The following is a 23,758-nucleotide window of genomic DNA, read 5'->3' on the forward strand; positions in this document are numbered from 1 at the left end:
AGCGTCGTAATCATTGTCCATTATTTAGTCGTGATATCGATAGACACAATGAGCGCAATGCTGACCGTAATATTGAGATCATTATGAAACAGGCTGCAGAGCAGTTGAATCAGGGCACCATTACCAAGGCTCAATACAATACTCTTATTCAAGAAGTCTTACATATGAGTGAAGATCAGAAACTAAGAGCAGCTCAACGTAAAGAAAAAGAAATTGGCATGCTTGTGTGGGAAAAGAGTGTGGGTATAGACAATTCCACAGTTGCCCAGGGTTTTGGAGTGAGCAATGATGAGAATAGTTTGCGTAAAGAGCATCCGGCAATGTTGTCACGTCCACCCGGTCAGGTTGGCCCTAGATGGCAAGGGCCCTGGCATCAGCCCTGGACTCATCCACCACCATTTTCATCCGGGCCCCACGGTTTTCCTAGTGGTCCAGAAGGTTTCAGACTATTAGGTCCTTGGCAAAACCACCCACGGCTCTTTCCAGGGTCTATAAGATCTGATTTTCATCCACCATATCATGGCGGTTTTGGGCCTCGGATGGGTCCACCACCTTCTATGGGACCCAATGGACCGGTAATGATATCGAACGGGCCAATGAAACCTATAGTAAAGAGCGGACCATTGAATCCACTAGGTACAGGAGGTCCTATGGGATCTATTCCACCAAGTTTGTTGGTTAGCAATGGACCCATAAGGCCAGAGACAGTAGTAAAAAGATCATCAACCTCAACTCTCATTACTCCAAGTATGAACAACATTAGTAACAGTACAAAAATGGAGATCGCGAATGATAGTTTGATTAGTACTAAGAATAGTGGACAACTACCACAAGCCGATCCTAAACTCTTGGAAGAAATCGCAAAGGATACTATGAAGTCAATCAACATTGATAATGTACCTAGGGAAATTAGATATTATGGAAATATTGGTGTTGTGTTTATGAGGTGGGATGATCCAAGAGATATTGGTTTTCAAGATGGTGCTAGAAGAATCTTCATTGATGGAAAAGATTCAATTTTATGTAACTTTAATGATGATTATAGAGAGTTTTCATATGAAGGAGAAATTCACAGGTAACATATATAGTTTTTATCTTTTTAATTATATTATTATACAATTGGTTAAAAAAACTTGTTTATTTTAATTCTTTTAATTTTTTATTTTATAAAATTTTCATTGCGAATAAAGTCAATAATATTAAAATTGTAAAATTTTAATAAAATATTTATTTATTATTTTGTTTCTTTTTTTTTCATTTGTAAATATTAAAATAGTAATTAATTTACATTTTGTTGTTTGAACTGTTAGAATTAAACTTGGAACACCTACAAGAGAATTGTACATAAACGAAAAATGGTATGAATGCTATTTTGGTGGTCGACCAATTACTATTGACTTAGGCAATAAAAAAATTAGTATGAAATTGGATGGGCCTCCTCCTCAAGTAAAAATCGGAAATCTTAAACGTACTGATCTCGTTATCGGAAAAATCAATCTAATTATTAATGCAAGAAATATGGTACCAGTTTTTCTTGATTCCAAACCTCAAGTGTAAGTTTCTTTAATATTAAAAATCAACCTTTTAATTTTTAATAATTACGAAAAGCACCAGATTTTCTTTAAAATTTATAAGTTATACTTGTAATATTTTGTAAACAAATTACTATTTGCATGCGAAATATTGATACAATAAAAAGCTTGAAAAAACTAATTTGTGTCAAGAAAAGTTCATTTTAATTTATTTATTAAAAATTTGATATATCAATTTTCTTGTTTAGTGCAATTAAAATCTTATTTTAATTATTTTAAAATGGTATAATTGTTGAAAATTAAGTTATAAAATAAATATTAATTTTTATGTTTTGAATTTGTTTGTAATATACTATTAATATAAGTGTATACGTTCTTTTATTTGTCACTTTTTGATTTCATTCAAGTTATAAGGTAGAAAGTAGATTAAAATAAATGCAAATTGTCAATAATATAGATTTGAAATCGATGGGAAGCCATGCACACTGGAGTTCACAGATGCCTTGCAAACAGTTCTCCTGAATGGGCGTCCTTTCAAAGTCGAATTTGGTGGACTGCCTAAGCCTATAATCATTCAAAATAAGAAACACTTCATACGATTTTCCGTACTGCCACGTGGCTTTCATGCTGGCTATGTTAAGATCACAGGTATGAAGGGTGAACAACCAAAAGAGGCCCCAGTAAATGATACATTGTTAGAAACTAGTCAAAAAATGGAGTCAATTACGACAACATGTGAAGACAAGACGAGTCTGAATGTACCATCAGATCTTGATCACGATTCAATATTACTTGACGATATGGATGTAGCAATAAACAGCAAACCAGGTAGGGGTATTTTTATTTGGTCAATAATTTATAATTGTATCGTGTTTGTATTTGTAAAAGCTATAATTCTTTTTAAAACATTAATGCAAGAAATATTTAAACAATTCGTTCTGACAATTACATAAAGATGTTTAATTATATTACGTACAAAGGTTAAAATCTTGAAAATAGATTTTTGTTGTGCTACAAATTTGATTTTTTAAAATTATAATTATTTTGTAGTTATAAAAATTACTTATTCTTATTCTTTTAATTTTTTATTTTATAAAAATTTAATTGTAAATAAACTCAATATTATAATTGTCAAAATTTTCATACAATATTTTTATTTGCTTTTTCCAGTTTCATTTATATATATTTAAATAATAATTAATGTTTATTTCAGAAAAATATTTATGTTATAGATTTACAGTTAGATGTACTATCATCGGTTGTTCCATCAGCAATGGCACCATCGTCTGGATTATCTTACCAAGCTGAACCTGTTGAAAATTCACCTACAACTGTACCAGCACTTACATTGCCACTTAATCTTAATGAATTATTCCAAAGATTAGTTGAAACTGGGATTGTTCCAAATCTTGTTGAGACAAAGAAACAAGAAGAAGAAGAAGAGAAAAAGCAACTAGAAATTATTCTAATTTCATTTGATAAACCAGAGACATTAAAAATGTAATTTTTATCTTGCATAAATATTATATTAAATATTAGAAATTTTTTAATCAATTGATTTTTACTTATAAATTATATTAATTTTAAAATTTCTATAAATAATAGTATACTATAATTTAATAAAGATTTTTATTTTATTTATGAATTATATTAACAATATACATTTCTCATGTATAGAAAACAACCCATTATTGTAATGGCATTGTATAGTGGTATGCAATGTAGTTCATGTGGAGCAAGATTTGCTCCAGAAATGGCTACTCGTTATAGTCATCATTTAGATTGGCACTTTCGACAAAATCGTAAAGAGCGAGATTTGGCAAGAAAAGCACATTCGAGACCATGGTACTACGATGTCAGCGATTGGATTCAATTTGAGGAAATTGAAGATCTCGAAGACAGAGGTACGAAAAGTAATTTTTATTTTATTAACTAAAGTTTCCATATAAACTATATAAAAATGAGTGAGATATAATGTATAACATTATTTTGGTGATAATATTTAATAAATATAATGAATAAAAATGAGATTATTATTTTCCACTTAGAAATATTATTTATGTATTAATATAAATGTAACAGATGCTATTAACACCTTGTAACGTAAAATAATCGAATCAAAATAAGTCAAATTCGAATTATATACTTAATTAATTTTATTATTAAATATTATGTTTAATTTGTTTGATAATACGTATAATTTAATTATATTATAGCACAAAATTGGTTTGAAACAGAAAAACAAACAGCTGAAACTGAAAGTATATCAGTGGAAGATGTTCTTCAGGAAACGCAATTACCTAGTGTTCCCACTGGATCAGATGAAGATTCATATTGTGAAGTATGTCATGAAGCATTTGAACAATTTTATAATGAAGAAAAAGAGGAATGGCACCTTAGACCTACCATTTGCTTTGAAGACAAAAACTATCACCCTTTATGTCTTGAAGACCACAAAGTAAGTAAAATTTATTATAATTATACAAAAAATTTAATATTTATTTATTTACTTGTTTTATCGCTACTAAAAGGAAAAACTTCTTGTGGTACGTTCTTTAAATATAAGTATTAATTATTTTAAATATGTTGTAAAACTGAGTTAACCAAATTTATAGTTGAGTGTCTTACTTAATTTAATATAAATTAGGTGTAATATTTATACTTTTTTTATAGAGTGCTTTGGAAAAATCAGCAATGGTACTTGAAGAGGCTATAACTGAAATGGAAGAAGAAACAAAAAAAGAAGATGAACTTAAAAAAATAGAAAGAAATATAAAAAAAGAAATCAAAGATAAATTAATAATAGAATTAAAACCAAAAGAGAATAATAGTAAAGAAAAAGAAAAAATGGATGCCGAAATTGTTGATATTCAAAAAGAGGAAAAAATAGAAGATATAGATGATTCAGAGCCAATTGAAATTATTGAACCGCTTCCAAGAAAAATTGGTAAATTTCTACTAAAAATAATTAAAAATATATTATTTATCGATTATTATATTTTTGATATCGTTAACATTGTAAACATTAATTCAATAAATCAATATACTTTTTCAGAATAATTTGAAAATAAAGTTTTTTTTTAATAAATCAATACTATATACATTTAATTACATTTATGAATTTATATGTTTGTATGAAATATTTTAGAGCTTGAAGAAATAAATGACTCTTCAGATGATGAAACAATTGAAGAAATGAAAAAGGAACATAGAAAAAATTTATTAAGTGACACAATAATTAAGACACAAGAATACAACGCATATGAAAAGAGAATTGAAGAAAAAATAGCAGATAATGTTCCATTAATATTTGAAAATGTTAAAATAAAAGAAGAACCTATTGAATATGAAATAGGTAATATATTTTTACTGTACCTTTTACTATTTCATAACATCTTAAATTTTTTAAACACTATTACATTTACTATGAGAAAAAATTATTTAACTTAATATAAAAATATATTATTTCATAAGAATACTTTTCATAATAAAAAATTATTAGTTACATATTTGCATATAATTGCGTTACAGTGGTTGCATATGCTAATATTCATATAATGAAATTGAATATTATATTTTTATTTATATAAACTAAATTATAATAATTTATTTAATTGTATAAGATCGATGTTATTCTTTGACTTCTGTTTCGGCTTTACTATATCAATATCTATTTTGATAATTATAATTATGTTGAATAGAATTATGTAATGTTATTTTATTTTAAAGACAATTTTAAAGTATAATAGATATAATTTTGAATTACTGAAGAATTAAAACAATTTAATTTATAAAACGCTAAATCATTTAGAAAGAAGCATGTTCGATGTTATTAATTATTCTTTATTTATTTGATTTAGAACTTGAGGAGAGTATAGCTGAGGCTGCAGCTGTAGACACAACACAAGTTGCAGTAAAGAGTACTATCGACGGCAACGTGGAGCTGGACTCTGCAACGTCAACGATGCCCTCTGCACCCTCTAAAATCAAAATCAATATTACAAAATCTTTAAATCATGTGACAAAGGAACTTGAAGAAATTAAGGAAAAAGATAAGAAATTAAATGAGACTTCAATGGATCCCGCACCTGTGAAGCTTCTTACACCTGCTGCAATTAAATCTACATTGCAAGGCAAGAAGTTATCGATACTACCGACAGTAGAAAAAGGTTATGAACTCTCAGGATTGTGCTCGATTATGTAAATAAAATTTAAAAAAGTATACATGTATTGTAAATATAATCATTCTTAATGGAAATTGCAAATTAAATACGTGAATTTTCCATGTTAATAAGATCTTTGTTTTCTTTTCAACATAAAGAAAGAAAAATATGAGATCATTGTTTTTTCTTTTTTAAGTGTACATAATATTTTAAAAATTGAATTATGAATTTTGTAAATATTATTTTTAAGGATTTCTTGATCAATTGAATCAATGTTTATAAGTAACTCCATATGTACATTAAGGTAATAAGCGAATTTAAAGCTAGAGCATTATTTTTCTTGTACAAAGTAAAAAATGATTTGTCAAATACCGTAATCTGTATTTTTTTAAATTGTGAAGAAAATATTGTTTTCATCTATCTGATATATCTAATTTTTCTTGTGCAGCAATGATTTATATAAACAAATGATGTAATATGTGCGTATTGGTGTTATCTTGTTTTATTTATTTATAAAAACTATTATTGCAAAATATCAAGAATTTTGCTCATGGTAATATTTTTTATTTATAAACATTTCAAACAACTCTTGTTTTTCAGACTCTTTTCCTTTTTTGGAAGTTTGCTGATGGTTGTTTAAATTATATTTGGATTATATAATTCAACTTCAAAAATTCAAATAAATAAAGAAATGTCTTATTCAATTAATCAATTCCTTTTCCAATTTTTTTATTATTGAATTTTATATTTATTTTATATTCAATAATTGAGTTATTCAAAAATAATTTGATTAGATTTAATAAAATTTAAAATACTTTTATTCTTTGAATCAAATCTGGTATAGTTTATAGTCTATATTTAAAAAATTGTTTCAAAAATGTTTTTAATACAAGATTGTTAAAACTAGCTATGAATTTTTCAGTAGGTCATTAGTATGTTATTTATTTGTAATAATAGAAATTTAGCTTCACTACACATTTTAAATACTTCAGTCCTATGTTGAATATAAATTTATGTTTAAACATATATTTCTAACCTGGCTTTTGCGTTTGTTCTTTATTTTAAAATCAATACAAAATTTTATAAGCTCAGAAGTTTAGCCAATATTTCCAATTTTTTATATTTTTTATGAAAAAAAGGCTAAAATTTAATGATAACGAAATTAATTTTCATAAAATAAAACTGATACCAAATAGATACAATTGTTTTAAAATAGAATAAAAAATCATGTAATGCTAATAATATAAGTGGATAAAGTAAATGGAGTACTGTACTAAATTACTATTTCTTATTTACACCAGCATCTTATTATATCGTATTTTTCCATCTAAAATTGGATGCATTAATAAATTTAATAACGTTGAAGTATTTTTATTTTGTACTTGTCAACCTACGTAAATGTAAATTGTATAAAAATTATAAAATTCAATATTGCATTTATTAAAATTTATTATATTGTAATTTATTAAATTTTTTAATAAACAATGAAGTCTTCTAATTTGTTTTATATAAACGTATAATTAGCTTGTGTTTTTAATTTGTTGGGTAATTTGTTTTGTAAATATTATCATATAATTATTAGTGATATTTTTAAAAATCATTATTAACAGTGTATTATAAATGTTTCAAAAATTACTAAAACTTTCTTTAAGATTATGCTCTAGTTATGTTGAGTATATATTAAAAAATTTTTAACGTTACATTGTGGTGTGTATATTTGTCAGAAAAATTGCAATAATGCAAATTAAACTTGTATTGTAACTAATAGTTTTTAATAATTCCAACTTTTCTAGTTGTGGAGTACTAAATTATATAAATATATAAGTTCATAACTTAACTAACCTCAATTATAAAAGCTGAAACAAACAATAAACGATATTACATAGTGGCAGATTCATTTATCACAATTTACAGTATAATTATTTACAAAACTTATTTATAATTACACTTGCCTCTTATAAAGTCCAATAATTTCATGCACAATATCTTAATAATAGATTAAATTTTTAGATAATGATAGAGGACAACAAAATATCACTGGTTCCAGAAAAGAATATTTCAATGATAACTTTTAAAAAAAATCAGAAAGAAGAGAATAAACAAACTAAACAAAAAACAGTTAAAAATGAAAGTCTTAGTGATCAAGATGAATTGTCTAAAGGAAAATATGGTCATATTAAAATGATACAGAGTAATCAGACTTATAAAGAACGGAAATTTGTGTGCATTCAGGATCTAAATACAGATTATTTAGATAAAATTGTATGGATTAGAGGTAGATTACATACAAGTCGAGCTAAAGGAAAACAATGTTTTATTGTTATACGACAGCAATTTCATTCTATTCAAGGTTTAGTTGCTGTCAATGAAAAAGTCAGTAAAAAAATGGTGAAATTTATATCAACTGTTACGAAAGAATCTATAATTGATATTGAAGCAAAAGTTCAAAAGGTTACAAATCCTATAGAATCATGTACTCAAAAATATGTGGAAATACATATAATACAATTTTTTGTTGTAAGTGCATCTGAGGCACAATTACCATTACAAATTGAAGATGCTGCTAGATCTATTAACAATAATGATCCTACGAATTTAAATATTAAAGTAAATCAAGATACAAGATTAGATAATAGAATTTTAGATCTTAGAACGTTTACAAATCAAGCAATTTTTAAACTTGAAGCAGGTGTTTGCAAATTATTCAGAGATATTTTAACAAATAAAGGATTTGTTGAAATTCATACTCCAAAAATTATATCTGCAGCTAGTGAAGGTGGTGCAAATGTTTTCACTGTATCTTATTTTAAAAATTCTGCATATCTGGCACAATCACCACAGCTTTATAAGCAAATGGCAATTGCTGCTGATTTTGAAAAAGTTTTCACTGTTGGAGCTGTGTTCAGAGCTGAAGATTCTAATACACATAGGCATTTAACAGAATTTGTAGGCTTGGATTTAGAAATGTCTTTTAAATATCATTATCATGAAGTAATGAACACTATTGGACAATTATTTACAGATCTATTTAAAGGTCTCCAACAATTTTATAATATTGAAATTAAGATTATCAATCAGCAATATAAAGTTGAACCTTTCAAATTCCTAGATCCTCCAATAAAACTTGAATTTTCACAGGCTATTATGCTATTAAGGGAAGCTGGTATAGTAATGGAAGACGAAGATGATTTATCTACATCTAATGAAAAATTATTGGGTAAAATTATTAAAGCAAAATATGACACAGATTTTTATATTTTGGATAAATATCCTTTAGCTGTCAGACCATTTTATACAATGCCAGATTCTACAAATCCAAAAGCATCTAATTCTTATGACATGTTCATGCGTGGAGAAGAAATTATATCTGGAGCACAAAGAATTCATGATCCTGATTTTTTAACAGAAAGAGCAAAGCAACATGGTATAGATATAAATAAAATCAAAGCATATATTGATGCTTTCAGATATGGTTGTCCACCCCATGCAGGTGGAGGAATCGGAATGGAACGAGTTGTAATGTTATACCTTGGTTTAGATAATATTCGAAAAGTTTCTATGTTTCCTCGTGACCCAAAGCGAATTACACCTTAAAAAATGTGAAAAAATTACTTTTATACTTATATATGAATGATATTATTTTATCAATTGTAATGTTTAAAAGTTTTTCAAAATAAATATTCTAAAAAGCATTTATTTGTATTTTAGAATTAGAAAAGAAATTCTTATAAAAATTCTTAAATTTTTATTAATAAGTATATGGAATAATAATGTTTTATAACAGTATAGTTTGTTTTAAATATATAATTTTGTAATTTAATTGTTTTAAATTATATGAATGAGGAAGGTATACTTATATATATTTTTAATTTCTGATGAATTTCGATAGAAAGTTTACGAAAATTTATGTAATATCTTACATATTTATTATAGAAAACATCAACAAATAATTAATGTTATGCTCAAAATTTTGTCTGCCTATATTAAGATTATATTTTTAAGAATTATTAATGATATATATTATTATTCATCATAAAAATTTTTACAGTTGTCTTAAATATAATCTATAATAGATAAAAATTATTTTTATTGTTATAATTTAATACAATAACATTGTGAATGGCATAAACAATCAATCTATTTCTATTTTTATTCATTTTTAATTAAAAAAGAATTTCATATCTCACATACATTCATATAGCACAAGTTAAGTCATAATTATACATAAAAATATATCTTCCAGTAGAAGCTGACAGTAATTTGATATTACTAATTTCATTTTAAATCAAGAACTATGAGCAGAGTTATCAAATAATTATTGCTTTTATCTATCAATTACATTTTTTTCTAATTATATAAATATATTAATAATTGTTGTCCATAATTTTATTTGTCAATTTGTCCATATTTGTCAATAATTTTATATTTTATACAAAAGTAAATAAATATTTAATTATATTGTTTTTAATTCTTATAATAAATTTAGAAAATTAATTAACAATAACTAATACAATTTAATCTATTAAAAAATAGTATAAAATTAAAAAAATTTTACGGTGCTAATTGTATTTGAAAAAAATAACTTAATATATTTAAAAATAAAATAAATTAAAGAAAAAGAAAGTTTTACAATTAAAAGAATTTCTTGAAAAATTTAAATTTTCTTATTTTATGACTGTAGTCTACATCTTTTTCTAGAACTAAATTTCATCATGTTTCACTAAAATTTTGTTGTCTATAGTGCAAGTTTCTTCTTTGATAGAATTATAAAAATTTGTATTAAAAGAAATAATAATCCAAAATAATAGTGTAAGTATTGCAGTTATAGAGATCAATAAAAAATACTTTAATAAGGTAATATCCTTTTGAAGACTTATATGTCTTTCTTCTATTTCAGAGATCTATAAAATAAAAATACATTATTTAATTAACATTCAATAAACAATTATTTTAATAAATAAAATATTTGATATTATTTCTTATATACTAATATAATAATTATAAAACATTAAATATATCTTTCAAATATTATTCATTTACAAATAGCGATGTAATTAAAAATCTTATTTAAGTAGATATTTTAATATTAATATTAATAATGTCGTAATGTTTCTTCATTTAAAATTAATTGTATCTAATAAAAAATATAGTTATTTAAATAAAATCATGATTGTAAATCAAACGTTTTTTTTTATTTAATAATGTAAGATATTCTTTAGCTTTCGAATTTTTTTTTAATCAAAATTAAAAAACATCCTTTTGTTGTTATCAGTGCAATCTTTTACTTAACTAGAGTAGTTTATCAAATGGAAATAATTTTTAATAAAAAAGTATATTTATTTTATTTCTTTCTTCCTTCATCGAATGCTTAACTAGAGAATGCAAAAAATAAATTTTATAGCTTTTTTTTTTAAGAAAAATAGAATTTATATAGAAAATTTGTGTATCTAAAAAAAAGTTATTCAATATTCAATATTGAATTTGCACACCACTTAAATTATTATAAGATCATCTGTAAATTTCTTAAAACTACGTAAAGTTTAGAAATTTCATAATTTTGCAACTAAGCAGTGACATTTCCCTTTTTATATATTTTTTATTTTATAAAATTTATTTTACAAACTTAATTTATCAATAATGCACCATCATAAGTAATTATTCAAATTACTATTCCTATTTTGTAAAATATATTATTAAACTTTTTTTTTAAATATTTCCAAGATCATGTGTTAAAATACAAATAGATAAAAGGTTTGAATTCTTATTTTATTTTTAATAATTTTTATTGTAATTTTTTAATAAATTGAAGTATGTTATTCTAGCTTATATGATCAGAAATTTAAAATAAATACCCAGAATTTGCTATTTAATAAATACAAGTTCCGTGCAAGAACATTAATCTAGTGTTATTTTATTATTATAGCTATAACAATAACAATTGACACTGCAGTACAACAATATTTTCCTAGCATAGGATTACTTTTTTGTATGGTTTTTGAATGAAATTTATTAATTTTTATCATTTCTCTTATATATAAAATGAATTAACGAAATGAATAAGATACAATTAAAAATATTTTTAAATCTTTCTTCAAGTAAATCTATTAATTAATAGAATATAAAGAAATATTTGTTTAGTTTCTTACATAAATTTTGTATACTCATTGACAGAAAGCTTATACTATATTATTTTGAGATTAATTTATTCTAGACACCACATTTATTTTACTTTTGATTTTAAGTATTTCACAGAAATCTGTGAAACTTAAATTAGTATGTGATAAAAAATCATTTTTGTCCTTTGATAGTGGTAATATAGTTTACTCTTTTAATATATAATTCAAGCGAGTAGTATAAGATATAATCTGAATGATGTATAATAAGTTTTATTTACAAAAAATTATACTTTAGGTAATCCAATAATTATTATTTATGGTGAGCTGTACAATAGAGGAATGAAAAACTTACTAGACGAATATACATGTCGATAAATATATCATCTGGATTCTATGTACTATAGCAGGAATGATATGTATAATTATTTTATATGATACTATTTGTAAAGTTATGACATAAATTTTGTTTAATTTTTATAGAAATTATACATATATACAATTTTTATATTTAAGTGTATTGATTATGTACAATTATATATTAAACAATTGTATATAATGATATGCATTAAAATTAAATTACAATAACTTTACAAATATATTTTTATTTAAATTAATCTTGAAATATCTGATCAATTTTTATTTATTTAATCATTTGTTATATACTATTTTATAAAAATAAATTTCCTGAAAAGTAAAATTACTACTATTTTTCAACATGATACACTATGAAAAATTTGAATTTATGAAATGAAGTATAAACGACAAAAATACATAATGTATAATAATACATAATAAAGTTTGCAATGTGATTACAGTTTTAATTATTAAATTTATAAATTTGTTAAATATTTCCAGATTACTTTAAAAGAATTTGAATTCAATTATTTTATACATAAATCTTTCTAAATAATTTGTTTTATTCTGTAAAAAAGAAAATATGTTATTAAAATTATATTTTCATGTCTCTTTACAAAATGGCAATGAAGCGAAATATGAAACAGAGAAAATTTCCTTTTTTATTAAAATAATTTTTAATTTGTCAAATAAAGTCAATGTTTTTTGTTGACAACAAACGAAATACCTTTGTGAATAGTTAATATTTATTTTAATTAATATAATAAGAATTCACAAACCGAAATTGGTAATTATAATTTAAGTATATTTTAGTTTGGACTCATTTATGAAATAAATATTAATTATATTAATAAAATAATCTTAAAATTTTTAATTTCAAACTAACCCTTGAGAATAATAAGTTGATTGATGTTTTGGAACTGGAACCATTGCCATAATAAAGCGTATTTGATTTTTGATCACATAAATTTTCATTTCCGTCACGGCAGATTAATCTGTATTGCTTTGCAGTTGATTCATTACTCTTGCAAAAATATTTTGTTATATTATCACTTGCTAATATCAAATTATTTATATTTAATAATATTAAAATAATTCGAGTTAAAGTACCTTCCAAAAATCAATTAATTCCGAAGCTAAAATTTTTGTATTTTCAATAGGAAGACACATAATAAGAAATCTATCATTTCCTAAGACACTTTGAGAACTACAACTAGTTTGTAAAGTAATTGTTACAGTGGCTTTTTGAGTTGCTAATAAAATTCCTGTACTTGGACGCACCTTAAATTTATCTCGAGAAGTAGTTTTTATCTAAATTTATATAAAAAATGTTATTAATTATCATCAAAATATGTAAAATCTTATTTAAATACTAACTTTATAAGACAAATGTTGTTCAGACATTGGATTTGTTAATGATATTGTTCCAATAACTTCAGTTCCATGTTTACTAAACGTTAATATATTTGGCTCTATAATTAAAACTGAAAATAAACAAAATTTCATAATTTATACATTAATAATTTAAAAAAATATGTTTGCTTTCCAATCTTACTGTCATCTTCAGTTTTTGTTTGATCTCCAAAATTAGTAACAGGCATATCAGTTGAACATGAATTTCCAATAAAATGAACCTTAATTAAAAAATTTCATATTCATGACATAGTAAAAAATTATATTTATATATGTTATAATAAATATTAGTAACAATTTTAATTTAATTTATAATATAAAATTACCTTTCTATTTTCTGGTTTTTCATTAGAAAGATTGATGGATTGTGGTTCACTGACAAATAAAAAAGTATAATCGTTTTTATCTCCCCAACATTTTAATGCTGATTTAGGTTCAATGAAGTCTTTTAATGTAGATTTTTTGACAAATTTTATTTTTGGAATTGCTTTTGGAGGCAACCAGGATTTAATTATACTAAATGCAGCATTAAGTGCCCAAGGCATTTCAAGTATAATAATATAATTTAAAAAATTTGGATAATAATTTTTAAATAAACCTATTAAAAATCTTGTTAGATCCATATCTAAATTTGACATTCCAGCATCCACCATATCAAAAAATAATGATATTTGATCTCCATTTCCTTCTCTGTAAAAATTAAACAATTTTGATAAGATTTGTAATGCATTTCTGAAAATTAATCATTTAGAATACCTTTCTAGTCTTTCAAACCAATAAACAATACATTTTTGTAGTTCTAAAAAATCTCTTGCATTTTTTGTATGTAATTTTGATTTAATGATAAAAAGTCTTTTTCCATCTTTATCTTTTCCAAAAACAAAGCAGATTCCAGCTTCTAAATATTCCTTTCTAACATTATTTTCAGTAATATCTGGAAAAAAATATTTATTTGTCTACTTTTTTTAAATAAAAATATTTTTTATTTATATTTATATTTCGTTAGTTAAAATAACAATAAGATAAACGAGTAAATTATTACTTTTATATTTTTTTAGTTTTATTATAATTAATTTTATGTTAAATGAGTATGCATTTACCGTTAGTGCCAAAATTTTTTCTCCATTCACAAGTATCCCACAACATTTTTAATGCTTCCTGAACATTAAATTCATTATGTTCTAAAAACCGTTGTAACCATTTATCAGTCGATTTAATTTTATCAATGTCTGCAGAATGAAAATTTCCTAAAATGAAAAATATTAATATAATAATCTACATATTTATATAACTAGTAAATGTAATAAACTAATAAAAATTAGTGTATTTAACAGTTTGGTATTGGAATCTTAGATATAATAAAAATATTTAAATAATTTTTTTATTAAATATTAAATTTATTATAATGATTTGTATAATTAACTTTAAATTCTGAAGTTTTTATAAAAATTAAACCTAACAAATTTCAATTATATATTAAATTAAAACAAAAAAAATTAATTTACATCTTTATAGTTATACAAAATAAATTTAACTTCATTGCTTTATTAAATTTGTATCAATTATATAATTAATTTTTGATATTTCTTATTTACACAAAGGTTTTTATGAATAAATTTTTTTAAATTGAGATAAGTATATTTTAATTACTCCCATTAAAAAGAAATAAAAATTTTAAATAAGAGTGAAATTTAAGTAAAGAAATAAATTTTTTTGTAACAAAATAAAGTATATATTTTTATATGAATTTCTTCAAATATATAAAATATTTTTCAATGCCTAAGAATATTAAAAAAAACTACTAATTATTTATTTGGCAACAAACTTTTATTTAAACTTTTATTCATTATAATAATTATGTAAAACATAATTTATTATTGATCCAATTGTGTATAAGTTAATAAAAGTTTAGCGATGACTTATTAAATTATAGTTCATTGATTTTTATCAAGTTCAGTAAAAATTGAAAAATTTAGCTATCCAAAATCTGATTAAAAAATTATAAATTTTTGTATTATTCTTACGCGAATTGGGTGGTCCCTCGTCATCTAATTTTTTAAAAAATTTATCTCGGAGTTCAATAATATTCTGTACTTTTTGATCCATTTTGTAATTGTTCTTTTTGATGTTATATAAATTTCTACTTTCAACTTTTTGTTCCGTATAATTATCCACAACAAGACATTTGTATATAATTAAATGAATGTAGTATGTATGCTACAATTGAAGTCTGCATAGATTTAAAAAAGTAAAAGAAGGGATATCGAAATGTGGATATATCAAAAATATCGTAAATTCTTTTTTTATTTGTAAATGAAACTACATTAATCAAAACTTGTTCCAAATCAACCGAATACGGCGTATTACATACCTATGAATTTTTTTCACAAGTCATTTGCAAATAATTTGAAACATGCATGTACATCTGATTAATAATGTATATCCACAGGTGAGAGTGATCATATGTAGATATTGATTAGTTGTTTTAATAAACTTAACTGGAACGTCATGAGTTTGGTTTAATGTTTTCTAAAAAGATAAAGAAAAATTTCTGATGCAATCTCAAAAGCGTGTGTAAGTTTTAAATATTGAAAATTTTTCTTAAGTAAAAGATAGTTTTTACTTATGCAACAACTAACAACTAAAAGAAAAATATTTATTAAAGAGAGAACCGAACAGTTATTGAATACATTATAAGTACTATTTAATAGAAATACGTACCCTGAAGTTAACTTGCATATTAAATAATTATGTCATTGGTTGAAATTGTTGTGCGCATTATTAATTTAACTTAAAAATAAAATGATTTGTTTAAATAAAATTTAAAAAGGATTAACATTTTTTCAAAAGTATAATTAACTCAGTACACTTTTAAAAAAATACATTAGTTAACATATTTGAATTGATTAGATTAATTAATTAAATATAAAATATTTTATAAATAGTAAAAATGTTAAAATTATATATTTTTAACTGTATTATATAATGAAATAGATAAGAATAAAAATAATATAAGCAATCTTTTTTTTTTCTGATAATATAAATATTGTAAAATATTTACTAGAAACATCATAGAGCTTAACAATTATCTCTTAAAATAACTATTATATTTTATATTTTTGATCTTGTTTTATTTTGTATAATGATGCTATGTTAATATTCCTACAATTGCCAATGCCCATTCTGTTACATATATATATATATATATATATAACGATAGAATTGAATACTTCATAAAGAAAAATTGTCGTTTATTGTTTTACTATGAAATTTGTATTTCATTCATCTTATATTTTGTTATTGTTATATATTTGATTATTTTATATTAAATTTTATTTATATACATTTTTATTTTTATTGATATTCTAATCATTTCTACGTATATGTAAGGAATTAATTTTTTATGCATTAATAAATAATACGCGCATTTTAGATATGTAATTTTCGAAAAATGAAAGTATTTACTAAGTTTGTGTGAAATACCTTATTGATTGACGATTGATAGTTAGAAATTCATCAAAGATTGGCTTAGATCATATATTACTACAATAAATGTTATGTATTAAAATAAATTTTTAAACCTATAGTATTATAACAAAAAAATTAACAACTTCATAACTTTAATTTGATACTATGTAGTGTTATAATAATTCCTGTCATTGTTATATCTTATAATTTGATATCCACATTTCTTTTGATATCTAATTCAGTCTATCAGAGTTTACGTTGTATATTAATAAATTGCAGATATTATTTTAATCATCCATTAAAAAAAAGTCTTAAAGATCTACATGTATATAATTACTACAAGGTCGTTATAGGTTACGAAGACAAGCTTTTTTATTATACTGAACTTTAGATTTCTGTTTTTTGTAGAAAGCATTTAATAATCACCTTGAGAAATTTTACTTGTACTTTGGTGAAAAAACTTTAAAACAACAAATTGCTGAATGTATCTAAAGGAATTAAGGTATGTTACAGATTACACTTGAAGTTTAATAAATTATAAAATGGAAGAACATTAGAGAATAAAATATTGCAATGTCCTTATAAATTAGATTTTGTTAAGAAAATGAATTTAATAGAACCGTTTGTTCTCAAAATTGACTTAAAATTCATATTCTCCAATCTATATTGAAATTCTGATAAGTTAACTCAAATTTCAAGTTTTGTTTGATTTTGCAGTCAGTAGGTGTAAAATAATGAATGACACATTGTTATACAAATTGCAATGTCTTCACAGTCAATAGCTTTATACACTTGATAGTATGTAGCATCTGAAAAAATATAATGAAAAAACTAGTAATGAATTTGAAATTGGTGTACTGAAGTGTAAATCTTGATGTGAATTTATTCAAATAATTCAATATGAGAATATGTGTAACAAAGAAATGTTGATAATTACCTAAATCAAGTAACTCTGTACGATACTGGAATATAGATATATCAGTTTCAATAAGAAATAATATACAAGTTATTGTATAATAATAAGTTAATGTATTATAATATATAAATAATTATATAAAGAAATTTATTATAATAACATTTTTCATCACTTAAAAATATTTTTATAATTCTCTGTAAATTAAAAAATTATGTAATATTTCTAATAATTAATAATTGCCATTGTTAAAGTATACAATAGTATACCTTTATGCCATTAGCAAAATAAGCACCTGCATACTCCTGTATACGAAAATTATATAGGAAAAAAATAAAGAATTGATAATTTTTAATAAATACAATAATTAAATAATTGAATTGATTAATTATTGCTTATAAAATTGATTTAATATATCCTTTAATATATATTGTCTTTATATTACTATGATTGATTTTTTAAATTTATAATATGTCAAAAAAATGTAATTAATAATTAATATTTTTATAAATTTTTAGAATCAAATATTAAACATATACAAATAGAAAAATAATTTCAAAATTTATTTTCAAAAAATAAACTCAAATTAAAACAATAAACTAATTAAGAAATTGCTACTACACTTGTAAAAAAGAAATTTTAATATACACCAGTGAATTTGGTTAATACCAATGTCACCTCGGTTTCTTAGTTTTTAAAAATATATTTTACTTGTAATTAGAACCCTTGATAAATATTTTTAATACAAAATCTGTATTTATTAGTTATTTTTTATATAATGCTATCAATTTTAAACTGAAATTTTGTTAATAATTGCATCTAAAAATAAATAAATATAAGTTACCTTATCTACATAGACAATGTTACTAGAACACTATAATGCATATAAAGCACTTCAACAAATTATCAATGTATGAAAAGATTATTGATGACATCTTTGAAATATAGTCTTAAATATTTAAATATTATATTGAAAAGCTTATGATAAAGGAGCATAATAAGATTTTAATATATTATTATATTAATTTGAATATAATATTCAAATGTTATTCTAGAAATAATATGAACTCAGAGATACTAAAATGAATTACGTAGTATTAAATTATTATATATTTAATTATATATAAGCATTTATAACCATCTACAATTTTGCATATAATTCTGAATGGGTAAAAATAATTTTTATTTTATATTATATTCGAAAATGATTAAAGCATTATTAACACAGTTATATATCATAAAATTTGTGATTAAAACGTAACAAATAGTTATCATTATGTAATGAAAACATTGAGTTAGTCCGTTATTCAGCCAATGTGCAGCCTCTTAAGAAGAGATATATTTCTTTGAAATTTAATCTATTCTTTGTTTGTTTATTCCAGCATTATTTGCAGATCATTCGACAAAGTAAATCATTCTTGTAATAAAATATGCGACACCTGTAGTTGATTGTTGTTTGAACATCAACATTACTTGCTCGAATGGTAATTCTGCATATAATAAGTTCACTGCATCTGCAGAAAATGTCTTACATTGACACGGCAACGAATTATACACCACATTGACTAATGCAGTTGTCCTAATCACAAATAAAACGAAATTTTTAATGTAAAAGATATAATTTAGTATGAAGAGATTTATTTATGTAATATACCAACTGTAATGTGAACAAATACAAGTATAAATAATTATCGGTATTGCTAGATGGATAATAATTTCAGCCTTGACTTTTTAAAAATGTAATTTTTAAATGAAAATCTATATTCATTTTGTAAAATTCATAAAAAAAGAAATTTTATACTAAAATTTTATATTTGTGTTTTTTATTTGGAATTAATGGACAAATTATTATTATTATGTACTTATAATGAAAACAGTTTTACAATTATTTTATTATTTTATTAATATTATACTTGAATATCTTAAATAAAAATTAATTTGAAGTCATTTGAAAAGTACTAAATAAATACAAATAATATATATTAATGTGTTATTTTATGATAAAAATAAAAAAAAATTTTATTACTTAATTTAATATTAATAAGTAAATATTACTTATTTTTTAATCAATTAAGAATATTGAATTACATTCATTTTGGCTTATATTAAAATATTATTATTATTAAAATAGATTCGTTTTAATATAAATTGAAACTTTTTGAATTTATATATAAATAAAAATATTTTTTTTTTTATTATTTTTCTAAAGTCAATGATACTATCGTTTGTAAGATATCTTTTTATAATGGTAGAAGAATAATGTTTGTATTGATTATAGATATATTGCAAGTATTGATTGTGTTTTGGTAATTTAGATTTGCCTTCCATCATACTAAATAATATAAGAAGTAATTAAATGCTTTTCATTAGTTTTGATTAGCAATTTTGGTTGGTAATATAATAGAAAACTGAGCGCGAAAAAAGATTCTTATTATTTATCTAAGAGCTATTAAGTAGAATATCTTCATTTATAAAATTTTGTGTGGCCAATTATTATTTGATAAATTACAAATGCAACTCTAGAGACATATTTTATTTAATCAATCATTAATAATATTAAAAGCTAAATATAGTAGATACAGCTAATGTACAAAGTTACTGTACAAAATATTTAACTAACTTAATTTAATTCTATTTATTTAAATAATTTAAAAATATTATTTTTTTTTAAATATGTAAGAATATTGCATGTTCATGATTTATTTAAGTTCAATTTTTTAGATAATTATTTGTAGATATACGTGTTTTATTTTATATTCAATAATATTTATTAACAAGTTGTTTTATATTACACATTCAAGCATTAAGTAATAGCATTTTATTAAGTACAATTTCATTTATCCTGTAAGTTATACTAACTATTGAGATACATATATGTCAACTTTTTATTTGAAATAATAAGTGGAAAAACTTGTATACTTTCCATTATAAGTGAAAAATTTCTTGCTCTTGCAGTGGCAAGTTTGCGAGTATGATTATCTATAGAAAAATATCTAAGTCTTTCTGCAGACGTTGCACTATTCATATTAACTGCCATCCTCTTAATAGTGTTTTAGATTTTTTTATTATGGCGATCAAGTATATTGAATCTTAATAGTGAAATACGATTGTTCAACCATTCATAAGATTAATAAGTGACGTTGACATGTTAATATCCTTTATATATTAATAGTTATACTTGAAATACTCGGGTCATACACTAGAGCTGTATATTTTTGAAGTAGACTGATTTTATGTTGATCCTGCTTCTTGGTAGTGGTAGTTAGCGGTGATTAGCAGAGAGAATCTACCATACTCATAAGGGGAGTATGAGAATGTCTGTGTGGTAGTTAGTAAGGAGAATCGGCCATACTCATAAGAGGAGTATGGGAATGTCTGTCTGGCATTTATTCTCAATAAAGACAGATGATATACCTTCAAGTGTAGAAGGGTCATATACCATGCTTTGTGTAGTCGACTATTATTCATAAAAATTTGGTACGAAAAGTCTCAGTAAATCTTAAAGCCTTTGCCTAAGAAACTAAAAATTTAACGGAACCCGGGAATTTTCGGCATAGCAACACTAAAGGTGTTACCGACAGACTCAACGACAAGCGGTCGCATATATTAGGGGCAGTGCACGTCAAAGCAAATCAGTCTTGTTGAGTGAGTCTAGAAGAAATAGTGCAAGTCACATCTAAGCGAAGTTCTACACGTCTGTCTACAGAGATCCGGGCAAAGGTATACCATTTATTAATTATGAATTTATTGCTGTCCGCCGCAAATCGCTCGCGGTGAGCCCTCTGCAACTTGATTCTTATCAGAGCGCTACGGGGGCGCCGCCATTTGCCGTACGCCTCAGTCATACTTACCATTATTTCCACCAGGCACAAATCGCTCGCGGTAAGCCTTCAGCGATTTCGATTTTTATTCAGACTACTACGAAGGCGCCGCCATTTGCTATGCGCCTCTAGCATGGATAATGATAGTTTACCTACCTGACGCAATTGATCACAATCTACCTACTGCGAGACTGGTCCAATTATATCGCTAAGGAGCTTCGCCATTGTCCACGCATCTCCAGCGAACTTAATTTTGACATCTATTACAGAGAGGCGTTGCTATAAATAAACACGCCTGCAGAGAGAGAGAGAAATTTCCGTAATATTGCCACAAGGGCGCTACAACTTGTCACACGCCTGCAGATGAGACCAGTCTCGCCTTGCACACCCAGACAACAGACTCTAATTTCTCTGCCAACTGTCAGGACGAGCTCAACAATGCGTACAATTAACGGTGAAACATTGATCAAATTGTAACATAACCTTAAATAAAAGTCACGAAAACCAATTGTGCTTATACTGAATTGATGCATTAACCTCTCACTTATCCCCCCTTTCTGCCGTTAAACCGGTTGTATGGTCTAATCCAACAACCGTAGTCTCCTGACCACACCGGGTGGCTGGAATTCGAAACAGTCACCTTAAATATATTTTATGTAATTCTAAATAATTTTATTCCATAAATAAATTAATTTAATTATTGTTATTATTGTTATTATAAATTGTTATTATATTATTCTTAATAAATATAGTTTTGTAAATTAGTATTAAACAACTCAAAAATGAAATATTAATTTAAAACGTGAATTTCATATTGCACTTATACTCAGGAGAACGTGTAGCACAAAATTATTGTCTGTTTAAGTAGTAGACGTAAACTTTTTTACGTAAATTAAAGATAGTCGGCGCATATAGATGTAGATAATAGTGCAATATATTTTTTATAATTTAAAAAATATTAAAATTTTATAGCTTATGTTTAATTATACGTTTCGGATCCTCAAACTGAGAAAGAATATAGATTAATCTAGAAACAGTGTTATATGCACAATCTTGTAATGGCATATAATTTATATTAGCATATTATATTAAAATATAAATTTCTAAATTATATACATATTATATACATAATTAATTTTTAACAACATATTGTAATTTATTTAATAAAAATTATTATTTGAATCAGCACTGATATAATTATAATACATGTATGTAATTATATTTAATAAAAAAGTAAATTTGTTCAAGAATGTAAAAAAACTCCCAGCTCATTAAACATCTGGAGATAAGAGTTCTGAAAAAGGCAACTCCCGGTTACGCGAGTAATAACATTCAAAAACGCGCCTCGGATTAACTAAATCTAAACAATTCAGCAAAACTTCGAATATCTTAAGAAAATAAACTTCATAAACACATCTGGCGAGAACAAGGCTCCAAGTGTCCAGCAAAACAAGTCATAAAACTAATGCTACGAGACATTTGACACGGCCTCGCCATAAAGCCTCTATCGACGACAAATCATAAAACATCTGGCGTACACAAATCATAAAATTAGCCTGAAAAATACAAGCCAGATGATACACTCAAAAACAATGCTACACCTAACCTTCACAACACTGACCTATCGCAACGCGCATGATTATAAGAAATGCATGCAACAATGCTAGGATGGAGAGGGAAAAGCGCGGTATCAAGACCCCCCATCATGGAAGGGAGTTGAGCAATACCCGCTCTCATTGGCGCTTCCATCATGGAAAGACTCACTGGTGGGAGACCCCACCACTCGAAAGGCGCCGTGATTAGAATTACCATAAACTAAAGAAGAATTCTGATTGGGCACACTAATAAGACTAAATCTCATTGGCAACGCCATGATCGACAAGACAGCTCTGATTAGCGACACCAATAGAGTGGGAATTCTCACTGACCACCGCGTGGTCGAGAGAAGGCTTTAAAAAAGGCAACGCCGGCATGGCAC

General features: G+C 24.3%; 3 protein-coding genes across 3 annotated transcripts in view; 2 read left to right on the forward strand and 1 right to left on the reverse strand.

The window, feature by feature from the left end:
- Positions 1 to 5,877, forward strand: part of LOC105359850 (uncharacterized) — a 16,495-nt gene extending 10,618 nt beyond the window's left edge. Inside the window, exons 11-19 of the mRNA XM_011496569.1 lie at positions 1 to 1,075; positions 1,311 to 1,553; positions 1,990 to 2,360; positions 2,765 to 3,032; positions 3,210 to 3,436; positions 3,749 to 3,990; positions 4,206 to 4,479; positions 4,681 to 4,887; positions 5,393 to 5,877. The exon at positions 1 to 1,075 is cut by the window's left edge and continues 23 nt beyond it. Coding sequence (XP_011494871.1) covers positions 1 to 1,075; positions 1,311 to 1,553; positions 1,990 to 2,360; positions 2,765 to 3,032; positions 3,210 to 3,436; positions 3,749 to 3,990; positions 4,206 to 4,479; positions 4,681 to 4,887; positions 5,393 to 5,736 — 3,251 coding nt within the window. The 3' untranslated portion in view covers positions 5,737 to 5,877. The remainder of the gene's footprint in view (positions 1,076 to 1,310; positions 1,554 to 1,989; positions 2,361 to 2,764; positions 3,033 to 3,209; positions 3,437 to 3,748; positions 3,991 to 4,205; positions 4,480 to 4,680; positions 4,888 to 5,392) is intronic.
- A 1,207-nt stretch (positions 5,878 to 7,084) lies between these two features.
- Positions 7,085 to 9,328, forward strand: AspRS (aspartyl-tRNA synthetase). The gene is made up of 2 exons (XM_011496570.1): positions 7,085 to 7,095; positions 7,706 to 9,328. The coding sequence occupies exon 2, from the start codon at positions 7,709 to 7,711 to the stop codon at positions 9,287 to 9,289; it is 1,581 nt and encodes a 526-aa protein (XP_011494872.1). The 5' UTR covers positions 7,085 to 7,095; positions 7,706 to 7,708; the 3' UTR covers positions 9,290 to 9,328.
- Positions 9,329 to 10,337: 1,009 nt separating this feature from the next.
- LOC105359852 (motile sperm domain-containing protein 2) lies at positions 10,338 to 16,144 on the reverse strand. Its single transcript, XM_011496571.1, has 9 exons — positions 15,603 to 16,144; positions 14,679 to 14,825; positions 14,335 to 14,512; positions 13,905 to 14,268; positions 13,721 to 13,799; positions 13,543 to 13,649; positions 13,276 to 13,476; positions 13,052 to 13,189; positions 10,338 to 10,596 (listed from the first exon to the last, which is right to left on the reverse strand). The coding sequence occupies exons 1-9, from the start codon at positions 15,682 to 15,684 to the stop codon at positions 10,396 to 10,398; spliced, it is 1,497 nt and encodes a 498-aa protein (XP_011494873.1). The 5' UTR covers positions 15,685 to 16,144; the 3' UTR covers positions 10,338 to 10,395.
- Between the last annotated feature and the right edge of the window lie 7,614 nt (positions 16,145 to 23,758).

The sequence above is a fragment of the Ceratosolen solmsi genome, unplaced genomic scaffold, assembly GCF_000503995.2.
Source record: "Ceratosolen solmsi marchali unplaced genomic scaffold, CerSol_1.0 scaffold29, whole genome shotgun sequence".
Lineage (NCBI taxonomy): Eukaryota > Metazoa > Arthropoda > Insecta > Hymenoptera > Agaonidae > Ceratosolen > Ceratosolen solmsi.

What these genes read in the sequence shown, in the direction of transcription:
- AspRS (XM_011496570.1), top strand. Translation starts at nt 7,709, where the DNA reads ATGATAGAGGACAACAAAATATCACTGGTTCCAGAAAAGAATATTTCA.
- LOC105359852 (XM_011496571.1), bottom strand. Translation starts at nt 15,684, where the DNA reads ATGGATCAAAAAGTACAGAATATTATTGAACTCCGAGATAAATTTTTT. An exon ending in AATTAATTGATTTTTGGAAG is followed by an intron (nt 13,190 to 13,275) that starts GTACTTTAACTC and finishes TATTTTTGCAAG; the next exon opens with AGTAATGAATCAACTGCAAA. An exon ending in TCAACTTATTATTCTCAAGG is followed by an intron (nt 10,597 to 13,051) that starts GTTAGTTTGAAA and finishes TTTATTTTATAG; the next exon opens with ATCTCTGAAATAGAAGAAAG.